The sequence below is a fragment of the Eupeodes corollae genome, chromosome 3, assembly GCF_945859685.1.
Source record: "Eupeodes corollae chromosome 3, idEupCoro1.1, whole genome shotgun sequence".
In the NCBI taxonomy this organism is placed as follows: Eukaryota; Metazoa; Arthropoda; class Insecta; order Diptera; family Syrphidae; genus Eupeodes; species Eupeodes corollae.
In genome coordinates this window covers 25,601,223-25,624,951 of record NC_079149.1, presented here as the reverse complement: position 1 = coordinate 25,624,951, position 23,729 = coordinate 25,601,223, and the positions used below count along the sequence as shown (strand labels likewise).

Genomic DNA, 23,729 nt, shown 5'->3' with positions numbered 1-23,729 from the left:
GTTTAAAAGGAACAGGTAAAAACCTTTTGTCAAACTTTGAGTGGAACTAAATGGCCTATCCAAGAATACTTAAGACAAGAGCTCAAGTTCTCAGCAGTTAGTTCTTTTAATGAAATATAATCCGCAAAAGCCTTTAAGTCAGTCAAATATGAGCAAAACTTTTATAAACCCAATTTTTCACCATTCAAAAATTATGAACCTGTTTTTTTAAAGCACCATGTTATCATTTCAAATTGCACATGATTGATATAAGTTTGAAGATAGCACAATTTTTCTTTGTGGGTTGGAAAAGTGCAGCGTACTGAGAATTCTTTTGGGCTTTAAGTTTCTTTTTTGTATACAATTCTTAAGAATATAAATAGCAATGGGATAAAATTAAGAGTAATTTTTGAAAAGTTCATTGCTTAAAACTTAATGCCATGAAATCTCTTATTAATTATGATAAATTAATTAAATCGTGTTTATTTTTTTTCCGGATATATTTCAATATAATATGACAAAGGTAACGATTTGAACTTTAATTGTTTAAATAAGTTAATTTACTATTTAAAGCCCTTTAGAATTCACCATAGTAAGTAATTTCAAAATAAAGCACAAAAACCAATCAAGAATATTTTTTTTCTGTTGGGGTACGTTATCAGAATTTTGCAATAAAATTGAATTTTAAAATTAATTCCATAACATACCTTTTGTGTGAGCTTTTGTTTGTACATTCCGTGAGATCTTCAATTGCTGTCCATGACTTTCGACGGTCTGAATTGATTAAATACTGTTGCGGTGACCATGTATTACAATTTCCCGTTGCCGCAGTTAAATCCGGCAGCGAGGGACACGACGAAAACAATCGGGATGAGCTCAGCTATATTACATAGAAACGGAAAGCAGAAAAATAGATTAAATTAAATTAAATTTATTTACATATGTATGTAGGTAACCTTGCTAGTCCAGCCTGGTAGGGAGGAGTACTCTACTTATATATCAACAGTTCAAATACCAAGTACTCTACCAGGCTAGGCCAGAACAGAACCAAACAGATTCCGATATTAACTTACCACAGCGCTATTCACTAAAGAATAGTTATTTGGTAAACCCTGCATGTGAACGGTTGAGTTCTTCATTTGCACAACGCTCTCCCGGATATTCTGCAACTGAATCAACGTGTCCTCTATGGAAATGTGTCAAACAAAATTACAAAGTAGACATGAAAAAAAATGAATACAAATAAATTCCATAAAAATAATATAATAATACAATAAAATTCGATATTCGAGTGTCAGGAGCAGAGAATGAATATAATACACTCCGGGTGCGGCTCCAGCTACGGGTACTACCCTATATGGTAGGATGACTTGACTATACCTATCATTATCATCATCATCATCCTCAGTGACAATCGAACAAAGAGGATATAAATGTAGTATATATGGAATGGTATTTTACCTAGGATGCTATTGTACTTGGCGCCAGGGCTGTGAGGGGTGACACTGATTATTGGCACCATGTTAATATTGTTTGTTATCGGTGGAGTATTGATTGCCGGAATGATGTGGTGCGGTACTGATGGGGGCGATGGTGCTGTATGAAGATTAGGTGGCGGTGGAGGTGGTGGCTGGGAGGGTGGCTGACTCTGAGGTTGGTATTGTGTGATATTATTGAGTTTTTGGATGATATTATTTTGTTTGGAATTGCCGCCGCCGCTGCTGCTACCACTCAATCCAGCAACAGCATCTCTGTTGTTACTATTATTTGTATTTAGGTTTATATTTATATTTTGTTTGCCGTTATTTAGAGCACCTTCAACCATGCACGGACCACCACCACAAGCTCCGGCATCTGAACTGCCATTTGCACTAAGGAAATCCGTTACGAGATCAACATCACTGTCGTCTTCTGAAAATAGATAAGACAAGAAAGCAATATTTTAATTGATTTGTTTATTTAGATTAAAGGTGGGATAAATATGTATGTAATTCTAAAGTAATAATAATATTTAACTATTAAACTTTATGCCTAGACGAAATGAGGCTTTTTAAATGTAACCCAATTAAATAGCACTATAGTTAGACAAAAATTTAAAATGGGAGGAATTTTGGTTGACATTTCTCTTTTCTCAAGGCTTTATGGCTCACTGAATACATTTAAACCTTAAACACAATTTTAGAGTAAGAGAAATAGTTTAAAATTTTAGAGTAAACAATGGTGAACATTAGAGATATAATTTTGAATATCAAAATGAAAGGAAAAGATTAAGTTTAGTAAAGTACTGAACATTCTTAAAGTGCGACTGAAATTAGAACCTCTAAACCTGGCAGTATGTCGAAAAGGGAGCTCATGGGCAAACTGATGAGAATTTCTGCAAGTTTGAGAATACAAATTTCGAAATTGTAAAATAAATGGATTGTTAATTCAGTCCACTGAAATTTTGAGGACTCAAAACTGTGAGTTATTGGGTAATCTACGGCACAGTCTTGTATCGACACTTTTTTTGTTACCAAACAACAAAGTATTGAACGACAAAATGGGAATTTATGAGTTAATTTTTTCAAATACAATTTTTTAAATTGTTTCAAGACAAGATAGCAACATTGCCAAGATGCAATCATAGAAACCGCATCTGATGTGCTGGGTTTCAAGAAACCATCAACAAGGAACCCCTGCTTTGATAAAGAATGTCGGCAGGCAAATGCAGCCAAACAGCAGGCACGCAAAGCGGCGCTGCGTAAAGGACGTGAGCTGCTCATAAGCTCTATGCGCAGAAGAGACGAGAGGAACACCGACTTCTCAGAAGAAAAAAAAGAGAGGGCATGAGAAGCGTGCGTTCGAAAATGTTGAGAGATTTAAAAGCAGGAATGCAGTTCGAAAGTTTTATTAAGAGGTGAAACCAAATTTACAAGGACATAAACCTTGAACCGAAGGCTGCAAAGACGAAAGTGGAAACATCATAGTGGAACCGCAGTCAATGCTGAGGATATAGAAGGACCACTTCTACAGACTGTATAACGGCGACGAAGAACTGAATTCCGCTGTCAGGTAGGATGATCCATTCAATATAGACGACGAAAGCCAACAATCCCGTCCTCCCGACTTAGACGAAGTAAAAATGGCCATATCTATGTTGAATTCTAATAAAGCCGCTGGAGCGGATGGCTTGAATGCCGAGCTTTTTAAAGCAGCTGGAGATAAGTTGGTTAGGAGCATGTACCAACTTATCGGTAAGATAATGGTCAGAAGAAAGCATGCCCGATGAATGGAACCTCAGTATTGTTTTGTCCTGAAAAAAGGAGACTGTCTAAACTGCACCAATTATAGAGGGATAAGTCTACTTAACATCGCCTATAAAATCTTCTCTGCCATAATATGTGAACGTCTAAAGCCCATCGTCAACAACCTGATAGGTCTTTATCAGTTTGGTTTTAGACCAGGAAAGTCCAAAGTCTATCAAATATTCACATTACGGCAGATCCTGGAAAAAACATAAGAACAACAAATCGACACCCTCCATCTTTTCATTAATTTAAGGCCGCATATGACAGCATCTACAGGGCCGAGCTGTATAGAGCCATGTCTAGTTTTGGCATCCCTGCCAAACTCGTCCGTTTGTGCAGGATGACCATGGAGAATTCACGCTGCTCCATAAAGGTTGGAAACAACTTAACAGAACCTTTCGATGTCTAAAAAGGTTTAAGACAATTTGATGCGCTGTCATGCAATTTTTTTAACATCGTTCTGGAAAGAATAGTGCAGAGCTCACAAGTCAACACCAGAGTCACTATCTTTCAAAAGTCTGTCCAATTACTAGCGTATGCTGATGATATTGACTTAATCGGAAGAACTCAGCGCGATGTCAAAGGGGCTTTTTGCGAGTATTGAGGCAGAGGCGGCAATAATGGGTTTAACGGTTAATGAGGGCAAAACAAAGTACATGCTGTCCTTAAAAAAGGACCTAAAACACCGACGTCTCGGACAAAACGTCACCATTGACAGACGTAACTTTGCGGTAGTCAATGACTTCGTCTACTTAGGCTCCGCTGTAAACGCTAAAAACAACACCAGAGCGCTGAGATCAAACACAGAATAACTCTTGCTAACCACTGTTTCTTTGGGCTAAGAAAGCAATTGAGTGGAAAGGTCCTCTTTCGAGGGACCAAAGCGTCGCTATATAAGACCCTTATCATCCCCGTCCTGCTATACGGTGCAGAAGCATGGACTATGACAAAAGCGGATGAAAGCACCTTGGGTCGCTTTGAGAGAAAAGTTCTTCGTGTGATCTACGGTCCCGTATGCATCGAAGGGGAGTGGAGGAGAAGATGGAACGACGAGCTGTACGGGCTGTACAGCGACGTAGACTTAGCCAGATGGGTAAAAGTCCAATGACTAAGATGGCTGGTTCACGTAGCGCGCATGAAAGCCAATGCTCCGGCCCGAAAATCTTCGGATTTACACCCACAGGACAGCACAGTAGAGGAAGACCGCGGATCAGGTGGCGCGCACAAGTGGAAGGTGACCTCACCCAACTTGGAGCACGAAACTGGAGACATCTAGCTAGGGACCGAGCTAGATGGAGAAGTTTGTTGGGTGAGGCCCTAGTTCACACAGGACTGTAGCGCCACTTTAAGTAAGTAAGTGAGTAAGACAAGAGGGTGACCAATCATAAATGTAGCCGCTCTAAGTAATTGGAGCATTGGAGGTGTCTTTTAAGAGCCAAATATAGTATAAATTAAAGCAACCTTAAAAAAAATTGTTTCCTTGTTTTCCGCAGCATTTAAGGGGTTCTTGGTAGAAAGTTAAAGCAACCTGAAAAGTAAATTGTTTCCTTGTTTTCCGCAGCATTTAAGGGGTTCTTGGTAGAAAGTTAGGTTCAAATTACCAATCCACGACATATTTTGGAGATTTTAAAAATATTACTGTTTTTTGACTAGGATTTGATCGAGCTGTACAAACTCTGAGAAGAGCTTAGGTGAAGCCTCTGATTTATTTATAAAAAAGATTTTAAATATTATATTTTGAGAATATTATCAAATTATGGACTAGAGATTATTTAAGATAGAAAAGTGAGTTTTGACCGAAATAACAAGAACAATTTTGAAGCTATGAGCCAACATGGATTCAAGAACTCGGGTTGAAGCTTGTGTTGATACATAAAGTGAAGCCAATTAAAAGTCGTTCTCAAGAAAAAGAAATACAACGGGTATGAAGATAAAGATGCATATCATTTACAAAATTTATGAGAAAGTTCAACTTTCAACTTTCACGTTCTATACAAAAATATTTGAGTGTCCTTCAGTTTTCTCCTTAAAATACTTCCATTTTTGATGAACTTTATTTTCGGAAACCTTATGACCTATGACGTATGCTCTGCAGTCAGCTCTAAAATCACAAAACTTAATGTTTTGACATCTCGTTTACATCTGTGGTCTTTTTAATTTCCTTCTAAATTCTCAACTAAGTTTGTAGAAAATAGTGTCAAATCATGATTCAAATTTATGATTAGGTAGAAAATGTTATTTTTGAAAGGTATTTTCTGTTTTCAAAACTCCAAATTTAATTTTATTTTTATCACCAAAATAATTAAAGTTTTTTTTATTCTTTATTTAAACCGTGAATGAAAACAAAAAAAACTTCCTCCATTTCAATTTCAAGGTACATTAAAAATTAAAATGACTTGAATACGAAAACTATAAAAAAGTAGGTATCTACTTCTACCTAAATCTGCCCTACCTACTCATATACTACATACCTACCCCCTCTCATTTTATTCCCTTAGAGCACTTGTGCTTCTTACAGGTGTGTTTCTTGCCCGTCAAGCTCACTCCAAGGACATTCGAATTAACTAAATCTCTTGTTCTTGCTTTCATGCTGTGATGTGATGTGGGAGAAGGGCGGAACGGGACGTGTTTTATAGGAAGGGATGACGAAGACGACGACGATGATATGACAATGACGATGGGAGTGAGCTTGAGCCTTAGCAGTGAATGAGTGTGATTAATGCAAAACATCATGAATCTGCAATCAGGAGACACTTACTGTGTGCTTTACTGCTGGGCTGGTATAACACAAAGTCTCATTGGAAGCGCATCGTATTAAACTAAAAGTAATTAAAGTTCTTTTACGTTCAATTATCTGTGCTTCCGTCATTGGGGACAGCAGCAGATGCATAAGGATATGGGATAGGAGCATGTCTTCTTCCTTTTCTTGATGATTTAATGATAAATACTTTTATACTCAAATGTCATTGTTTTTTTTCGTTCTTAGGTGTCTCTTATTGTACCTATGTATATATTTATAGAATCTAGGTCAGATGGACTATCATCTATCAAGTAGACGTCCAACGTAGGTATACCTACAGCTATGGCCAAAATAATAGAAACAAAACTTAATTTTTGGTAATTAGCACCTCTACTACGAGTGTCAACTTTCAATGGATAGTTGATAAACATCAAAGTTCAACATTGAAAAAGCCAATTTTTGATAATTGAGAATGTTCAGAATGAAGTTTGAAAGGACCGAATTTCAATATTTTCAAACTATCAATTGACAGTTGACAATTGGGGACGTATGTCTTTAGCATTTGTCAAAAAATCTTAAATTTAAATTCACCATCAAGGTGAATCTTTTTGTAATTTTTCTTGATTTATGATTTAAAAAAAAGTGATAATGGTTGTCAAGATTTTGGAGTCCGTTTACTACAGGCTTTATAAAAGGCTGTTCAAAATAATAGAAACACTTGATTTAACTAAATAAGAAAAACAGAAATTTCACTGGTTTATGAAGTTTAATCATAATATTTTTAAGCATGGCTTTATGAGTTGTAGATCGACAGCAACCAATTTATCAATATTTACAAATTATTGTTTTGGTTGTTTAGAAAATCGCTTGCAAGTCGACGTTATTTACACCGATTTTTCAAAGGCATTTGATCGTGTGCAACACAATATTCTTTTGAAAAACCTTGAGCTGCTAGGCTTTCACCCTGCTCTCCTTGACTGGATTAAAAGTTATTTGGTTGGGCGGAGTTAGTATGTTAAAATTGTCGATGTTTTATCAAATAAAATAATAAACTTTTCAGGTGTTCCTCAAGGCAGCCACCTTGGGCCACTCCTTTTTATTTTTTTTAATAATGATTTGCCAAATTATATTTCTTATGCAAAGTGTCTCTTATATACCGATGATCTCAAGACTTTTAGCTGTGTAAGATCTCCATTAGATGCCAGTAAAATTCAAACTGATATTGACTGCATTGTTAACTGGTTTTTTATAAATGGTTTATATTTCAATATTAAAAAATACAGTGTTGTTCCATTTTTTAAGATACTAGATTCATTAAGTTTTAATTACAAAATTGATAATCATCCATTACAAAGGTTAGTAAAACAAAAAATTTAGGAGTTATGTTTGACTATAAAATGAGTTTTTCGCTTCCAATTGACCACCTTATTTCTAGAGCTAGCGCGAAGTTGGGTTTTATATCTAGAAGTTCTAAGTTTTTTGATGATCCATATACTCTGAAAACCCTTTATTTATCCCATGTCAGATCTTTGCTGGAGTATTGTTGCATCATATGGTATCCCTTTATTCAATCAAGTATCCTTAGGATTGGAAAAGTTCAGAGAAGATTTACCAAATTCGGCTTGTGTAAGGTTTTATAGACCAGATGCAAATTAATCAATTTAATCCCCTTTAGTGTTCTACTTTGCTATCAATGTTTAATATTTACGTACCTTCTCATAGTTTGCGACCTAGATATGGACATTTTTTACATGTTCCTTTTCATAATACAAATTATGCCAAACACAATCCAATTTGCTTTTAATGAATTTGATTTTTTAATTGATTTTAATAATATGGTTAAATATTTATTAAATTTGTTATAAACTGTTTATTGAACTCATATGTTTTAGATCTTATTATTATTTGACTTAATTGTAGTCTCCATAGTCATGTTACTTGAAAGACAAAAATAAATAAATGAATATTAAATGAAAAAAAAAAATAACTACTTTTTTCAAAATATTACATCCATAACAAAAGTAAAAACTAAAGTGCATTCGACTTTATGTTTTAAAGGCATCATGGTTTGTTTAGGGTATTTAAAAAAATGAATAAGCTTTTTGGATAAGTATGTTGTTTTGCAATTGCATTTCTATGGAGCACTTTATATCCTGTCGGAGCTGAGTTTGAAAAAAAGAAGATTTCGAAGAAAATGATAACCCACAACATTTTTGAACGATACTCCTAAGTCAGTTTTTAAACGTCTTAACAACTAACTAAAAAACGTCTTAAAACTAATCTTAGAGTTAAATAATGATTCCTTAATTAGATTCTTGAAAATCAACCGACTCATGCTTTTACCGAATACTTCTCTAAAAAGACCCCAGTAATAAATTTCGACAGTCAAATTTCAAGAATAAACGAATGTAGGTTTTTTTTTCAATGTGTGAAAATCACGATCTTATAATGCTTTTGAAATAAATGCATTCAATAGTCGCCATAAAAACTAAGACATATAATTTACCACATCATTGGCAAATTGCAGAAGTCAATGTTGTACCAAAATAAGGTAAGCCACCAACAGAAGTGAAACCTTACAAACCAATTTTTCTTGTACCAATTATGGAAAGATTTTTCGAAAAACTGCTACTGAAAAGGCTGAACAAAATAATAAAAGAAAGAAGACTTATTTTGAACTATCAGTTTGGATTTACAAAAAAACATTGCACGATAGACCAACGGATGAGGTGAATAAGACACTTAAAAAAAAAAAAAAAAAAAAAAAAAATATGTTTGGCTGCGTTTTAAAATATCACTCAAGCCTTTGATAGTGTTTGGAACTTGGAACTTAAGTGCAAACAGCATATGGACTTTTCCAGGCAGTACTATACGAAAGACAGAAGTCTTACGAACCGACTGTTAAGAGTACGGTACGCCAAAAATAAAATTGAAGCCGGTGCACCACAAGGGAGAATAGTAGGGCCAACCTTTAATATTTTATATACACGTTATATTCCAGCGGACATTAACGCTTTGATGGCTACCTTTTATATTATAAAATAAATAAATTAGGTGGCGCAATAGTCCGTTTGAGAACTAGGGCCTAGTGACTGCCAACTTCTCAACCATGTGTGTGCGAATACTGTTGTCAGGGATGGAAGGGACCTACAGTTTAAAGCCGAATCCGAAATCCGAACGGCAAATTTGAGAAAGCACTTTTCATGACAAGAATTAGTCTTGGAGAATTTGTCAATTCCTCGCAAGAGCAGTACGCGTGAAAAAAACTTAAGGTGGCATAGGATCGAACACAGGACCTCTCGCATGACAGTCCATGGCACTTTTTTTTTTTTTTTTAATTCATTTTTATTTATTCGATCTTAAACCTTTCTTAAAACTAGACAAAAATTCATAAAACTAGCCTAATTATCCATAACTTACAACTAACTTAATGGTTCCATACGGACACTCTAAGTTAAACTATAACACTTAAAACTAATGCCTTTCGGCCCGAAAATCTATTTAACTTCAATTTAAATTTTATTTATTTTGTATTTATTAGAAAATTATGAGAAAAAATTAATATCAATGTCCTTTTTTATTTTTACTTAAAAAACTACTTAAAATAAGGTCCTTAATATAAAACTTAAAGCTAACTTAAACTACCTATTCTACCTATAAACTACTTAAAACTAGAACAACCACAGCAGCAAATCTAACGTTTTTTGTTTTTATATTTTATTGTCTTTTTTATGTTTTTTAAATTTTTTTTTTATATTCCATGTTTTTTTTTTGTTTTTTTAAATTTTAATTTTTTTTTTGTATTTTTTTTTGTATGCCACCATGCTTATTCTACTTAAAACTAAACCCTAAAACTATGAAGCCGCTCAAGCGTGCACTCTCAAAATACTCGTTGTTCGGATAGAACGCCCCGAAAATTAAATTGTTGGTCGAAGACATAGCTCTTGCAATGTGACCTCGAACGAGTTTTATCACGAAATTGTCAATTCTGTTGATTCGAGCCCCGTTGTATAGGATCTCTTTGGAAAAGTAATGCACATAAGAAGACTCGGCTGTTCGATATAAGCCGGTACAGCGTCGTAAACACTGCCGCTCGAACACCCGAAACTTCTCCATCTGGGAAGGGGCAACGTTGAACCACACAGGACAACCATAAACGATCATTGGCCGAATGAGGGCCATGTAGAAAATTACCTTCACTCTGGGGTCAAGCCGACTGCTAAAAACAGCCGTTTCGTCACAGCAAAAGCTCCTCTGGCCCTTGTCAGGGCAGCATTTATATGTCTGTCGAAATATAAATACTGATCTAACCAGATACCGAGGTACTTCGCTACACTTTTGCTCGCTAATCGCTGCCTGTGAAGATCAACGATGACCATCTTGCGCCAATTCTTACATGTATCCCTCGTGGCCCTAGCCAACGGAGTTCGGAACAGAATTGTCTCTGACTTCTGGACATTTATTTCCAGTTTCCAGTCGTCGCAATATCGCTGAATCTTGTCGAAATCACGCTGCAAGAGAATTCTAATAACCTCAACCTTTCGGGCCGTTCTGTACGCAATTAGATCGTCGGCGTACGCAATTGCCTTTGTAAGACTACCTATCAGATCGCTGGTGTAAATTCTGAAGAGAATCGGCGAATTCACCGCTCCCTGTTGAAGACCATTTTTAATTGTGAATCTTGTGGTAGAAGTTACATTGCCATTTTTGACAACAAACTTTCTACCGTTAAGCATATCATAAATTATATACAACAATGGCTTGCTTATGCCAAGCCTGCTCAGTTTTTGGTAAAGACCCCTTAACCATACGGTGTCAAACAGTCCATCGCACTAATCATCATGCCACGGGTACTATACCTTTTATTTTATGGTGCAAGTCAAATCCATTACTAAGACTACACAAAAATTGTAAAATGCAGTTTTTAAAGTTAGCGATTGCACGTAAAAAATACGAAACAATATCGAAGCATAAATACTTTACAAACAAAAACATAAATAATGTTCCAAATTCTATAAACACTGTTAAGTTACTTAACAGTAAAGAATTACATGGCAAATACTTTGGAATGACTTTAGATACCAAGCTTAAATGGAAGTAGCACATCAATTCGAAACCCAGAAGAATTTACTGGAAGTGCTGAAATTGGCAAAGGAAATAAATGGAATAATAAATGCGTCTTTGTATATTTGAAATAACGATCTACATCGGGATATTTAAATTCTAATAGTTACGAAATGAGTTTAAAAAAACCTTGTTTCCAACAATCAGAAATTTAAAAAATGGAAGTGACGTTGTAAAGATAGTTTCTCAAACTGCTAAACGGACATGATAAAAAACCAATTTCAAATTTAGCTATTTTCAAGAAAAACAATTAATGGATGAATTATTTCAAGGCTTTTTTTAGAATGCGGATTCTGACAACCAGTGGAGAGAAACTGAGTTCTAATAAAGACGGTGTCCTGCCCTTTCTAAAAGAATTTAAAGAAGACTATTATGGCCGACTTCGGTATCACCCGAAAACAATTGTATAATTCAGATGAATCTAGCCTGTCTATTTCGAATGAACTTAAATATAATATTTGTCCATTCTGGTAAAAGATCAGCTCCCGGAAGATAAATAAGATGAAAACCGTTTTACATTTGTTACAACTTTTGGATATTGGAAAGACAGAAGATAGCTGTTGCTTTACGAATTTTAGACTTAATGACATGACCAATTTCAAAAACTGCATTGATGACAAAAGAATTTGTGTAGCAAGAGTTAATGAAGAAAAAATAACTTTCCAGGGAAGGCATTGCTTATACTTAACAATGCATCTTGCTCCTGAAAATAAGCTGAAAGCGAAAATGCCGCATTCGCATAGTCTTCATACTTTTAAATTTAACAACACTTATAAAGGGTTATTTTTTAGCTATTATCTTTTTGGCAAAACTGACGCACGTTTCGTGTTTTGTTTCACTGTCAAACATCTTCAGTTTGGTCTATAATTTAAAAAAGAATCGTCTTACAAACGAACAACGCTTGCAATTTTTTGAATTTTATTGTCGTTAAGAAAGTTTAAGGCGCGCTTCTTCCATTTGATTTGTGTTCAGCGACAAAGCTCATTTTTGGCCCAATGGGAACGTAAATATGCAGAATTGTCAGCCAGAAGCATTCCAAGAGCTATCAATGCATCCAGAAAAGGACGGTTTATGGACTGGTGGCATCATTGGACCGTACTTCTTTAAAGATGATGCGAATCGTAACGTTACTGTGAATGGTGAGCGCTACCGTGAGATGATATCCAACTTTTTTTTTGCCCAAAATGCAAGAGCTTGACTTGCATGGCATGTGGTCGAAGACGGTGCCTCATGGCACAGCACGCGCAACTATGGACTTGTTCAGAGGCGAGTTCGGAGCTTGGCCGCCAAGACTATTTTTTGTGGGGCTATGTTAAAGCTCATGTCTATACAGACAAGCCCGCTTCAATTGATGCATTGGAAGACAACATTGAAGAATTTTTTTCGTGAGACACCAGCCGAAATGTTGGATAGAGTATGCCAGAATTGGCGGATGGACCATTTGAGGCGCAATCAAGATCAACATTCGCATTAAATAATCTTCAAACATTAAATTATATGGACCGTACTACCGATTCAAATAAAGATTTCATGAATTTTTTTGAATTGTATGTGTTTTTCTTTTTTTGAAAAACTTTTCTAAGGTCAGAAGGTAATACGGCTGATATCTTATCTTTAAAGGGCGAGAAACTGAAAAACTTTAATTAACGTTACGTGCGGACGTGCTGTTGGGTTGGACATCACCATTCAAATCTCACTCTTTATAAACAACATTTTGAACTATTCATGCCTATCACAAGAACCCTTTGGAAAAATCCCCGATTGAAAAATTCCGCTACCAATCACGAAAAAAAAACAATCAGAAGTTCCGAAGGGATTTAAAAAAAGCAAAGCCTGACTCAAGAAAATCAGCGTCTATTTTCGAAATCAGCTGTTTTATGTCGAAAAAAGTAATCAACACACCAGAAACTAAAATCCCTTAAGTTACAAAAAATTCCTTAAATTTCCCCAAAAACCATTTTTTTAACCTTTTTTATTTTGGACAAAAATTGAATTTCGCGCACTTTTTGCGACTAGAATAAGTTCTTATCAACTTGTAACATTGATTTAATAAAAAATATTATATGAAACTACCAATTATACTACTGAATGAAATTAACTATTTTCGTCTTCAAATAAAAAATTCCCAAATGAGTATGTTCTTTAATGGTCTTTCCTTTCTGTCAGCTTCATTTAGTCAAATTCATAATTGTGTTATGTTTGTTGAACTAAATTTGAATTTTGAGGTTTTGAAGTTGTTTTTATAAATGGATACCATTGGAATAGTTATTGCTGCAGTTAATGAAGAGGCAGTGCAACACCAGGAGATGAAAATACGAAGAAGGCGACTTAGGGAAATGCAACTTTTTTTTTTTTAAACTTCAGAATTTCAGAAAGTAGTAAGCTTATAGCAAGCGTCAAACTACGATCAGAGGCTCATCATAAGTGCATGTTGATGAAAAAATACTAAGTCATTATTAACACGCCTTTGATAGATAGATTGCATTTGAAGAAGTAGAATACGATGTTCATAGGGAGGCAGATCATAAGGACCATCCAAGACCCTTTAGGGCAAAGCGAATGAAATTATGTTGAATTGATTCAATACGTTTTTATAAATTTCGTAAAAGGGAGTCCATACCTTCGAAGCATATTCAAGATGAGGACGAACATGACAATTGTACAAAGAAAGAGTTACATAGGAAACATTGAACTCCTTTGCCCAGCGTTTTATAAAAAGAAGCATAAAACTTGCCTTATTAACAATTAAATTAATGTGATGTGTAAACTCTAAGTTGGAACAGAAATGTACACCTAAATCTTTTAATGTGGAGACACGACAGTGTTTTTGCTGTGATATACAGTAGTCAAATACGTTACTGATTAGTTTTTTAGTGAAAGTTATAGTCTGGCATTTTAAAGGGTTGAGTAAAAGGCTATTTTTCCCCACACCAAAATGTGAAACTATCAATGTCGGCTTATAAAAGATTACGATCATGGGTAGACTTTATTACTTTGAAAATCTTCATATCGTCAGCAAAAATGAGAAGTTCACTTGAGCGTAGACATGACGATACATCGTTAATAGACAGGATGAACAGAAAAGGGCCAAGATGGCTTCCCTGGGGAACATCAATCTGGTGTTCCACTTCAACTTCTCCTAACACGTATTTGAAGGCGTGTTTGTTGAGCCTGAAGTTCTTTCTAAATCTGCAACAGATATCAAGGAAATTGAAAAATTAAAGTAAGTGGAGTTGAATACTTACAAAGTTGAAGTTTACAGAAACTATCGTCATGTTGGTAATGCAAAGGATTTAGGTGGAGGTGTTCTCATAGCAGTAAAAAATACATATTTCTCTTCTTTTGTATCTTTTCCATTTGTATTATCAATTGAACTGGTATGAGAAAGATAATGGTACAAACTAAGACTTTTTTTCATTTTAAACGTTTACATTCTTCCAAAAAGTTTGGAGTCTGTTTATAACGATCCCTCCTTGGCGTTAGACTATCTTATAAATTTGTCCAGCTCTGACACCAATATCTTACTTTAGGTGATTTTAACTTACCACACATTGACTGGATTCCATCCGAAGACGAATCCTGCCTTGAAGCCTCTCCATCTTCTTCACAAATGGAACTATCTCTTCTCGATAAAGTCCTTCTTACTGACTTATAGCAAACAAGCTGTATTAAAAACTCAAAAAATCGAATTCTCGATTTAGTCTTTTCTTCTGACGCTATTAGTACTCTTGTTCTAGAATCTAGATCAGGAATTACTAATATTGATAAATATCACCCCCCTTTTTTGACTTAAGTAATCACCTTACTAATCACAATAATTGTGTTGATTGCTTATATAATTTTGATTTCAGAAGAGCCAAGTTCCAGCAGTTGTCTGAAGGTTTAACCATTTCTGGAATTGCTGATACACTAGCATTTTCTAACATTGACGAAGCAGTTTCAACTTTTTATAGGATCCTTAATTATTGTTTTGAAAAAAATGTACCAATAAAGAAATCAAGAAATACAAACTTTAGCCATCCTTGGTACACGAAAGAATTGCGTTTACTGCGTAACAAAAGAAATAAGGCATGGAAAACGTATCTCAAAACTCTGTCTCCAGTCAACTTCTCTTTTTATGTTGAACTCTTTAACCAATTTAAATCTATTTCTAATTTTGTATATGCTTGTTATGTTACTGATATGGCCACCTGTTTGAAAGAGAATCCTAAAAAATTTTGGAATTTTGTAAACTCAAAGAAAAATCATAGATAAAACTTTTGATATCTGTAACGCTTTCGCAACGAATTTCAGTGAGTCATTTGTTAATAGCCCTCAAGAAGTTGATGAAGTATATTTTCATAATCTTCACATTTTTTCGCAAACTAGCTGTAGTCACATACCTGTGCTACAGCGTACGGTCCTTGATCTTTTATCTGCGTTGAATAATGACTGCTTAGCCGGTCCCGATGGTATTCCCCCGATAGTACTAAAAAAGTGTAGTAATGCTTAAGTTGAACCCCTTACGTTTTTATTCAAATTTTCTCTAAAAACAGACAAATTTCCCCGTATATGGAAGGAGTCATTTCTAACACCAATTTTCAAAAAAGGTAACAAGTCTGATATAAGCAACTACAGTCCCATTGCAAAGCTTTCTTGCATTCCTGAACAAGTTGTTTGTGAAAGCGTAGCATATTTTAGTAAAAATATCATTTGCGAACAGCAACATGGTTTTCCATCTCCTTACATTCGCAAACATATGTTCAAACGCTTTAGAACAAGGTTATGAAGCTGACTGTGTATTTACTGACTTTTCTAAAGCTTTTGACGAACTTAGCCGCGGAATTATTTGATTTAAACTTAAGGCTCTTGGTTTTCCACCATTTATCTTAGCGTGGATTAAGTCATACCTTGAAAACAGATCCTACGAGGTAAAATTTAGAAATTGTCATTCTGAACCTTTTGTTCCTCAATCTGGTGTTCCACTTCCACTGGAGCCAGGTGTGTTATCAATATCGATGACACCAATGTGGCGATTGAGTGCGTTGTTAAGATTTTTGGCTGAAGGAGGCTATCAGCTTGGCAATGGCTTGATTTTAAGATCGCAATGGCACAATCGATATTTTCTACAAATCTTACAAGTGTTAAAAATCTTCGAAAGAAAATTATGTCCCAAGTGTAAGCTGTATATGGATGACGTTAAAACGATGGAAGCAGAGGGGGAGTTTTTTTTCCAAGGCTGGTTTTCCAAGCGTTTTTATGTGCGTCGTTGTTGTTTTCGACCTTTAAAATCGTTAATAAATAAAATTATAAATACAAAATAACAAGACTTTGTTGAAAGAACTCACATTTTTTTAAATGACTGTTCAAATGACTGATTTTGTTAGTCTACGAAAGAAAAAACCTGTCGTAGAAAAGGACATAATATTTCAAGTTTTTTCGGAGCTGGTGATACCAAATTCTACGAATTTCGTACCAGATTTTCCACTACGAAGGGAACTTGCAATAGATTTTTCGGGATTCGTAGTCTTTTTCCTTTAACAACGTAGCTCGTGATAGGCATGATTAACAATTTTTTCGGGTTGGGTTGTAGTAATGTTTTGGCGAAGTATTTTTAATTAGATTGGTAGGAATTGTTATGAACTTAACAAGTGAGTTTTTAGGGAACGGGATTAAACAACAAATTTTTTTCTTTTCGGGATTTTTGAAAAGTGTGATTTCGATACGATCCCTCCGACATTTCCTCAAGGAGCTTGGGACAAATTTATACCGGATGTTATTGAAAAGTGTGATATGAACTGCTTGCATATTAAGCTGTTGATAGGGACGTGAATAAAGTTTGCGACAAGAAAGTAGTAACGATACTTCTTTTTTCGAGCGACAATTTACTTAAGGACAGTTTTTAAACAAATAAAGCTCTTTTGTTAAATTTTCGATGGCAGTTTTATAAGTATCTATTTCTTTGTAAAGCTTTTATTACAACGTGTTACCTTTTCTTAAGTGAACTCACATTTCAACTAAAAATTAAGAAATGTTCCCATTATTTTGTCCATAGCTGTATGAGGGTCATTCAAAAAAAAAACTAACTTTCTGGTTTTAAACAAATATTTAGGTTGGAGTTTCTATGCAAATAGCGTTCGCTCTCTTTGTATGTTTAAATTTTATTTTTTGTAAAATTTCAAAGTCACTTATTCTTGTCGATGGTGTTAAGGACTATGTATATGAAGGCTTCCCACAAAAGCTCTATATAATTGAAAACCTTGGCCTATATATGCATTAATGCTGTGAGAGCATTTCTACTTCTTTAAACTTTTCTTTTATTTTGTTTGCTCTATTTCGCGCGTTCCATCGATGACCGAACGAAGGGTCCTTGAGTGGTGGTGACTTACATATAATGGACTGAATGGGAAAAAGATGAGCTAAGCAAACCGGGTTAAATTGACTGGCATGCTATGCTATATATACGTATATTATGTATACTCTTCGTCTAATCTCCTCACCTCCCCTCACAACCCCAAACACACTTTTGTGTATATAAAAGACTGTTAAAGGACATACATTTCTTATAAAAGTGAAGTTTTCGCTTCCTGATTGCAGAATAAAAAGTCAGGACCGAAAAGAATACAACAACACTGATTCTCTAGGTCAGCATCAATCAAGTATATTCTTTTTGTATGTTTCGTCTTGTTTCCCTTATAACTACTGCTGCTGTAACTTAAGGGATGTAAGATGTACGAGTATGTAATGTACATATGGTGCTCTGTTATTGTTGATTTACACACAGCAACACATGAAGGAGTACAGCAGTCATGCCCTGCGACTTTTACTTCGACTTCATATCCAACCCATCAGTTTATTGATGTTTGCTTATGGATGGGGTTGTATATCTTTTGGTACATTTTTCACAATATGTTAGGGTTTTCACTCAGATATTTACTCACTGAGGGTTGACAGTGCTGCTTTTTTTACTTTTCATAATGTTTTCACTTGCTTAAGGCACAGCATTGGTTTTATGAAGAAAAACAACATACAAATATGATAAGAGAGAAGTCTGGAAAAGTGAAGTAAAAATGTCCAGTGACCCAGAGTTTAAATACTGTGATTTCGTCAAAAAGTAAATTGACAATTCGACACAAAGGTAAAAATGTTTTGCTATGACATATTCTAGTCTTCAAAAGATTTTGCAAATTTTAAACGAAGCTATCATGGTTTCATTTTTGTGACATTTTACATAAGTTGAAATCAAACAAACAGTTCCATCATTGGTCTCTGACATTTACACAAGTAAATGTCAGAAAAAGGTTTGTTTGTGAACTGTTTTAGGTGCGTTCAGTTAAAACTTGTTTAGGAGTGTGTTGCAGACTAATTTAATGGTTTTTGAATAGTAACCAAAAAAGAAACATGAATAAAATTAGTTCATCTATTTTCGATATTTTTTTATTTATGTAGCTTTCACTCTTGAATCCAACATGTCGCTTTGACATTTACACAAGTTAGTGTCAGAAAAAGGTTTGTTTGTTAATTTTTTTAGGTGCGTTTATATTAAACTTGTTTATAGTGTGTTTCAGACTAATTTAATGGTTTTTGAATTGTAACCAAAAAAGAAAACATGGATCAAATTATTTCATCTCTTTTTTACATTTTTCTTATACAAATTTTTCATTTGAGGAGCTGTCACTTTTGAAGCGAAAAATTGACATTTAACAAAAAAAAACTTCGCAATTTTAGGACACCGTTCGAAATACTTTTTTTTACTACCAAAAATGAAATCAAAATGAAATCTTTTATTGGAAAACCTTATACTTTCTCAGTCTTTACCACAAACACATATTCTTGCGACCTATGACGTCCACTTTAGTTTATATTTTCTATGGCTGTGTGTCATTCAATGCTTTGAATAAAAGGATGATTTTCGACGAGTACTTTAAGTAAAAGGGCGAGAGAATAAACAAACACAAAATGTTCATATATATAAAAACAGAGATTTCTTAGATGTGGTGTTTTGGGGGGGTGTGGGGTGGACACGAGGATCATAGTACCACAAAATTGTTCATTTTTCTAAAATTCTTGTTTTTTTTTTTGGTTTGTGTGTATCCACAATTTAGTAGATAGATTTTGAAGATTTTTAAATTTATGTTAAAAATATGGTACACAGTGAAAGAGGAAAAGCTATTGTATAGAAATCATTTTTTAAAAATTGACGTAAATGTAGAAACGAGTATATTGAAAAATAAAATGGGGTTAGTTTTTATTTTAAGTAACTACTTTGTATTGATTTTTTGGTTGTTATGTGATGAAATGCTTTTGAGTAAAGTTTAAATTCAAAACTACATATAATATTAATAAAATAAGGTGGAAAACAATGAATTGAAATGGCACTATTCTAATGTAGGCTTTGGGAATAGAAATATAATTGAAAATTATTATAAAGTGCATACCATACATTTACAGATACCAAAAACTTAAGTATGTTTAAGTACTCAGATAGTCTGTTGTCAACCAAGTGATTTCTTTTTAAATCTTAATTGCTTTGTCACTGAAATTTGTTTTCATCTATAAATCTTAACAGAAAATAGTATTAAACCGCTTTCCAATGAACCACTTTAAGAGTAAGCAACCTTGGGAAATGTTAATAGTTTATTTTTCAAGTGAGTGTTTTTGAAAAGTAGTTTGGTCAGAATGAAGCACCCGCCTTGCCTTTTTTACATACGTTAGTGAAAAAAGTTCCTGAGACAAGTTTGCTAGTGGACCACACTTATGGTTCCCTCAGCCGAGAGTGTGAGATTCAATTTAAAAACATGAGCTCAAAAGTTGAAGGTTCTTAAATCGACTTAAGCTATTTAGCTTTCTATGATATTTGATATTTTTTTATTTGTATGTCAGCTGTACATCAAGTTAAACTTGTAAATAGTACAGGATATAAAACATTGATTTTAGATACAAACGTGTGAGAAAAAAAATTAACAAAAAATTAGTTAAATATGTACATTAAAAATGGCATAAAATTAAGAATTAAAAAACAAAAGACATGTTAATTAAAAGTTATCTGAATCAAGAAGAAAGAAAAATAGAATTAAAAATGATTAATTTAAAAGTATGTTCAGTTTAAGTTCGACAAATATTCAAAACAAATTGCTTGAAACTTTCTGTTTTCGATTCTAGACCTCATATGACTGGTAAGGTTATTCACAGTCTAACAGCATGAACGAAAAATTGCCTTGGCGATGTTACACACATAAAGGTGGACAAGCGCAATAAAATGGAACGGCTGGAAACATAAAAATTAAGTCTGTTACAAAGATAACTTTAAGCCTTTTTAACAATCAATTTGAAGAATAAAATACAACAACGAAATTTGAAGAAAGCTACCAGATCGCAATTACAAACCTGACGAGATTGAAAAGAGACATGCTCGAAGCTACGTACGAGCTCGTAGGTTAAAAGAATTCGAGCTATTTCATTAAATACCACCTTTAGTTTGTGAGCTGATTGAGAATCAAGATCAGCAAACAGCTCACAACCGTATGTAATTATAGTTAAGACAAGTGCTTTTACCAGCTTTAATTTAATATGGGCAGGTAGTACGGATTTAGTAACAGATAGTCCTTTAAGTGAAGCATTAATCTTTGGAACAAATGTATTGACATGGTTATCCCAAGTTTACCTGTTGTTAAAGACCAAACCTAAATTTCTGACTTTGGGCAACATATTCAAAAATACAATTATTCAACATAATTGGAGGGAAATTATTTGGGTTTGGTTTGTTTATTGAAATAGGAAGAGCTTTCGTTTTTTCAGGATTGATTTGCATCCTTAAGCATCATCTCAGGAAAACTAATATGTAATTGGACATCATCTGTATAGATATGAAACTGACAGTAAGACAAAACAGAGGGCAGATCATTAATGAACAATGAACAGTAAAGGTCCAAGGATTGTTCCTTGAGGAACATCATTATTAACAGGGAGGAACGAGGACATTATAAAATTACAAGACACGACTTGCAAACGATTGGTCAAATATGATTAAATAAGTTTTTTTAGTTGTGTTAGAGAAGCTAAATAGGGTCGTCAATTTTATGATAAATTGAGAAGATTATGGTTTCCAAAGTCAAATGTCTTATGTCATCAGATACGTTGAGTAAATCCAGATTGCAAGGGATTCAATAATTGCTTGTCTTTTTATTTTATCTGGTTAATTATCAGACTTTTAAAAACTTTAGATAGAAAAGATAGGATAGCTAACGGTTTATATTCCATCTTCTTTCCTTGTTTTAGGATGGGGATTATTTTCGATGTCTTCCATAGGATGGGATATGCAAATGTCATTATAATGGTGTTGAATATGTGCGTTATGTGGGGAAGTAGGAAGGGTAGGAGGATTTTAATAAAGTCAGGATGAATATTGTCAAGTTCGGTACATTTAGATTTTATGGAGAAAATTGCTTTAGCTGCCTGATAATCATCTATTTTACTGAATTGAGTTTGTGAAGTAGAGAATTTAACATTCAAATATAAATGAAAAATACGCTTATGTCAACATAAGATATTTTACCACTCAACTTTTCTTGCATTTACATTTTGTATATTGGCTGAAGTTGATTTCCTATATCAAATAAATAAAAATAAAAACACGACCCAAGAACATCTTAATATTTGTTTTGGTAAAAGCACTTAAATTAAAAAAAATGTATTAAGAACTCCACTTTTCAACGTTTAATTTTACTATTTTAATAATTGTATTTAGCAAAATTACTAAAACTTTATTTGCAAGACTTCAAGATAAAAATTCTGAAAAACTATAAAAATAGACTTAGGATTGTTTATCTTTTGAAAACAAAAATATCAAGGTGCCATCGATCTCAAAATATCAAGATAAAGTTGTTCACTTACCAGTCCCAATTGCTTCAGCACAGGAAAGCACAGGACCATCGTTATGGCTTCGCAGGTTATGCCTTAGAGGATCATCATTGGACTTTTGTTCGGAAATATGAGGCTAGGTTCATGGAGAGTGTTATCTGTTATCTTGGAAATGCCAACAAGTCACCTAAAGCTACGGTTTGATCCCCTAAGACTTTTTTGTTTTGAAAAAAGTAGAGGGAAAATGTTATGCTAACAATCTAGAAATGATTTAAGCACCTAGGGGTTATTAATACCCTTATAATGATTAAACACGGTGCGAGAAATTAGAAAAGGCGGATAAAATTAGAAAGGAGATAGCGATGCACATTAGTCTTTAGTGCCTGCCAATTGTAATGAATGGGAAATATTGAGGCTAGTAAAGAATTCCACATTCGTGTAGTGCGGCTAATGAAAGAATCCATATGCTTAACAGTACGTCGACTGATGAGCATTTCTAGAAATACTGGTATTAGATTCTTGGTTATGAAAATATCGATAAAACAATTGTATGAAGCCATGCGGTGATATTCAAAAAAGCAAGTGTTTCTAAATGATCGCCTACCATTTTTAAAGATCTTTACCGAATTCTATTCAAAAGACTGAAATACGTTATTCGAGCACCAGACCAAATATTAAAATTTTACTCAAGTTTTGGACGAATAAAAGCTTAATAAATTAGAGCCAAATTAGAAGCCGTAAAAAACTTCTTGCATCGACGAAGAAACGAAGAAATTAGCAGAATTTTTGGCGATGTCCAATATGTGATCAATCCACAACAAGAGGTTTGAGTTGCACATACCTAGAACTGAATGCTGTTCAGTCTCCTCAATGGAAGTACCACCCATGGATAGTGGCATTGGAGGAGGTTTACGCTTTTGCGACAGTATACAGCAGTGAGTTTTCCAAGAATTAAATTCTACACGGTTTTTGATTGCCCATTGGACAATGCTGTCAAAATAAATGAATTGGGTGCGCAACAGTTCATAGAGAACCAGGGCCTAGCGACTTGTAACTCTCAACCATTCCTGTGTGCTAGTAATTTCAGGGATGGAGGGGACCTACAGTTTATGTGCCGAATTCGAACGGCTAATTTGAGAAAGCAGGGATCGAACCCAAGGCCTCTCACAGGACAGTCCAAAGCACTAACCATTATGCCACTGGACAATGCTGTCAAGGTCAGAATTTATTGAGCTTATCATACGCTGGCTGATGGTAGTCCATATCCAAAGAACAAAGATGAGATTCTAAAAACAAATATTAAAAGCTCAGGGAACTATCATTAGCGAAACAATAAAACATTTATAAAAAGGGAAGAGTGTCGGAGACAGAACGGAGCCCTGGGGCACACCAGCGTTTATTTTTTCGACACCAGATTTTAACCCGTCCAATACTACTTGAGTTTCACGGTTCGATAGGGGATTTCTAACCAAGCAAAAAAGAGGTTCATCAGTACCAAATGCACACATTTTCGATAACAGTGGCATCAAGCTCTCTATTCTATTAAATGTCTTTGAAATTTCGATGTAAAGATTTGTTTCACTGTTCGGTGAGATAAGCCACGAGATCACCATTGGAATTATTGCTAAGAAAGCAATGGTCATTAAGAGACTTTTGTTCTTCAAGATTTTTCTTAAGCTGACAATTCACCAGTATTTTCATTACCTTGGAAAGAACGGATGTCTGTAAGTGCAATTGGACGATGATGCCTTCATGGAGCA

The 23,729-nt window shown here is 34.4% G+C and overlaps 1 protein-coding gene across 15 annotated transcripts in view; it reads right to left on the bottom strand.

Annotated features, from left to right (window-relative positions):
• Positions 1–23,729, bottom strand: part of LOC129951221 (rho guanine nucleotide exchange factor 18) — a 134,819-nt gene that overhangs the window by 59,387 nt on the left and 51,703 nt on the right. For all 15 annotated transcript variants that reach the window (XR_008782153.1, XR_008782154.1, XM_056063271.1 and 12 more), the window contains exons 3-5: positions 1,441–1,890; positions 1,053–1,165; positions 687–859 (exon numbers count right to left, since the gene is read on the bottom strand). Coding sequence is in view for 13 of the 15 variants with exons in the window: in XM_056063271.1 (XP_055919246.1) it covers positions 687–859; positions 1,053–1,165; positions 1,441–1,890 (736 nt within the window). In the remaining 2 variants the exon portion in view is untranslated. The remainder of the gene's footprint in view (positions 1–686; positions 860–1,052; positions 1,166–1,440; positions 1,891–23,729) is intronic.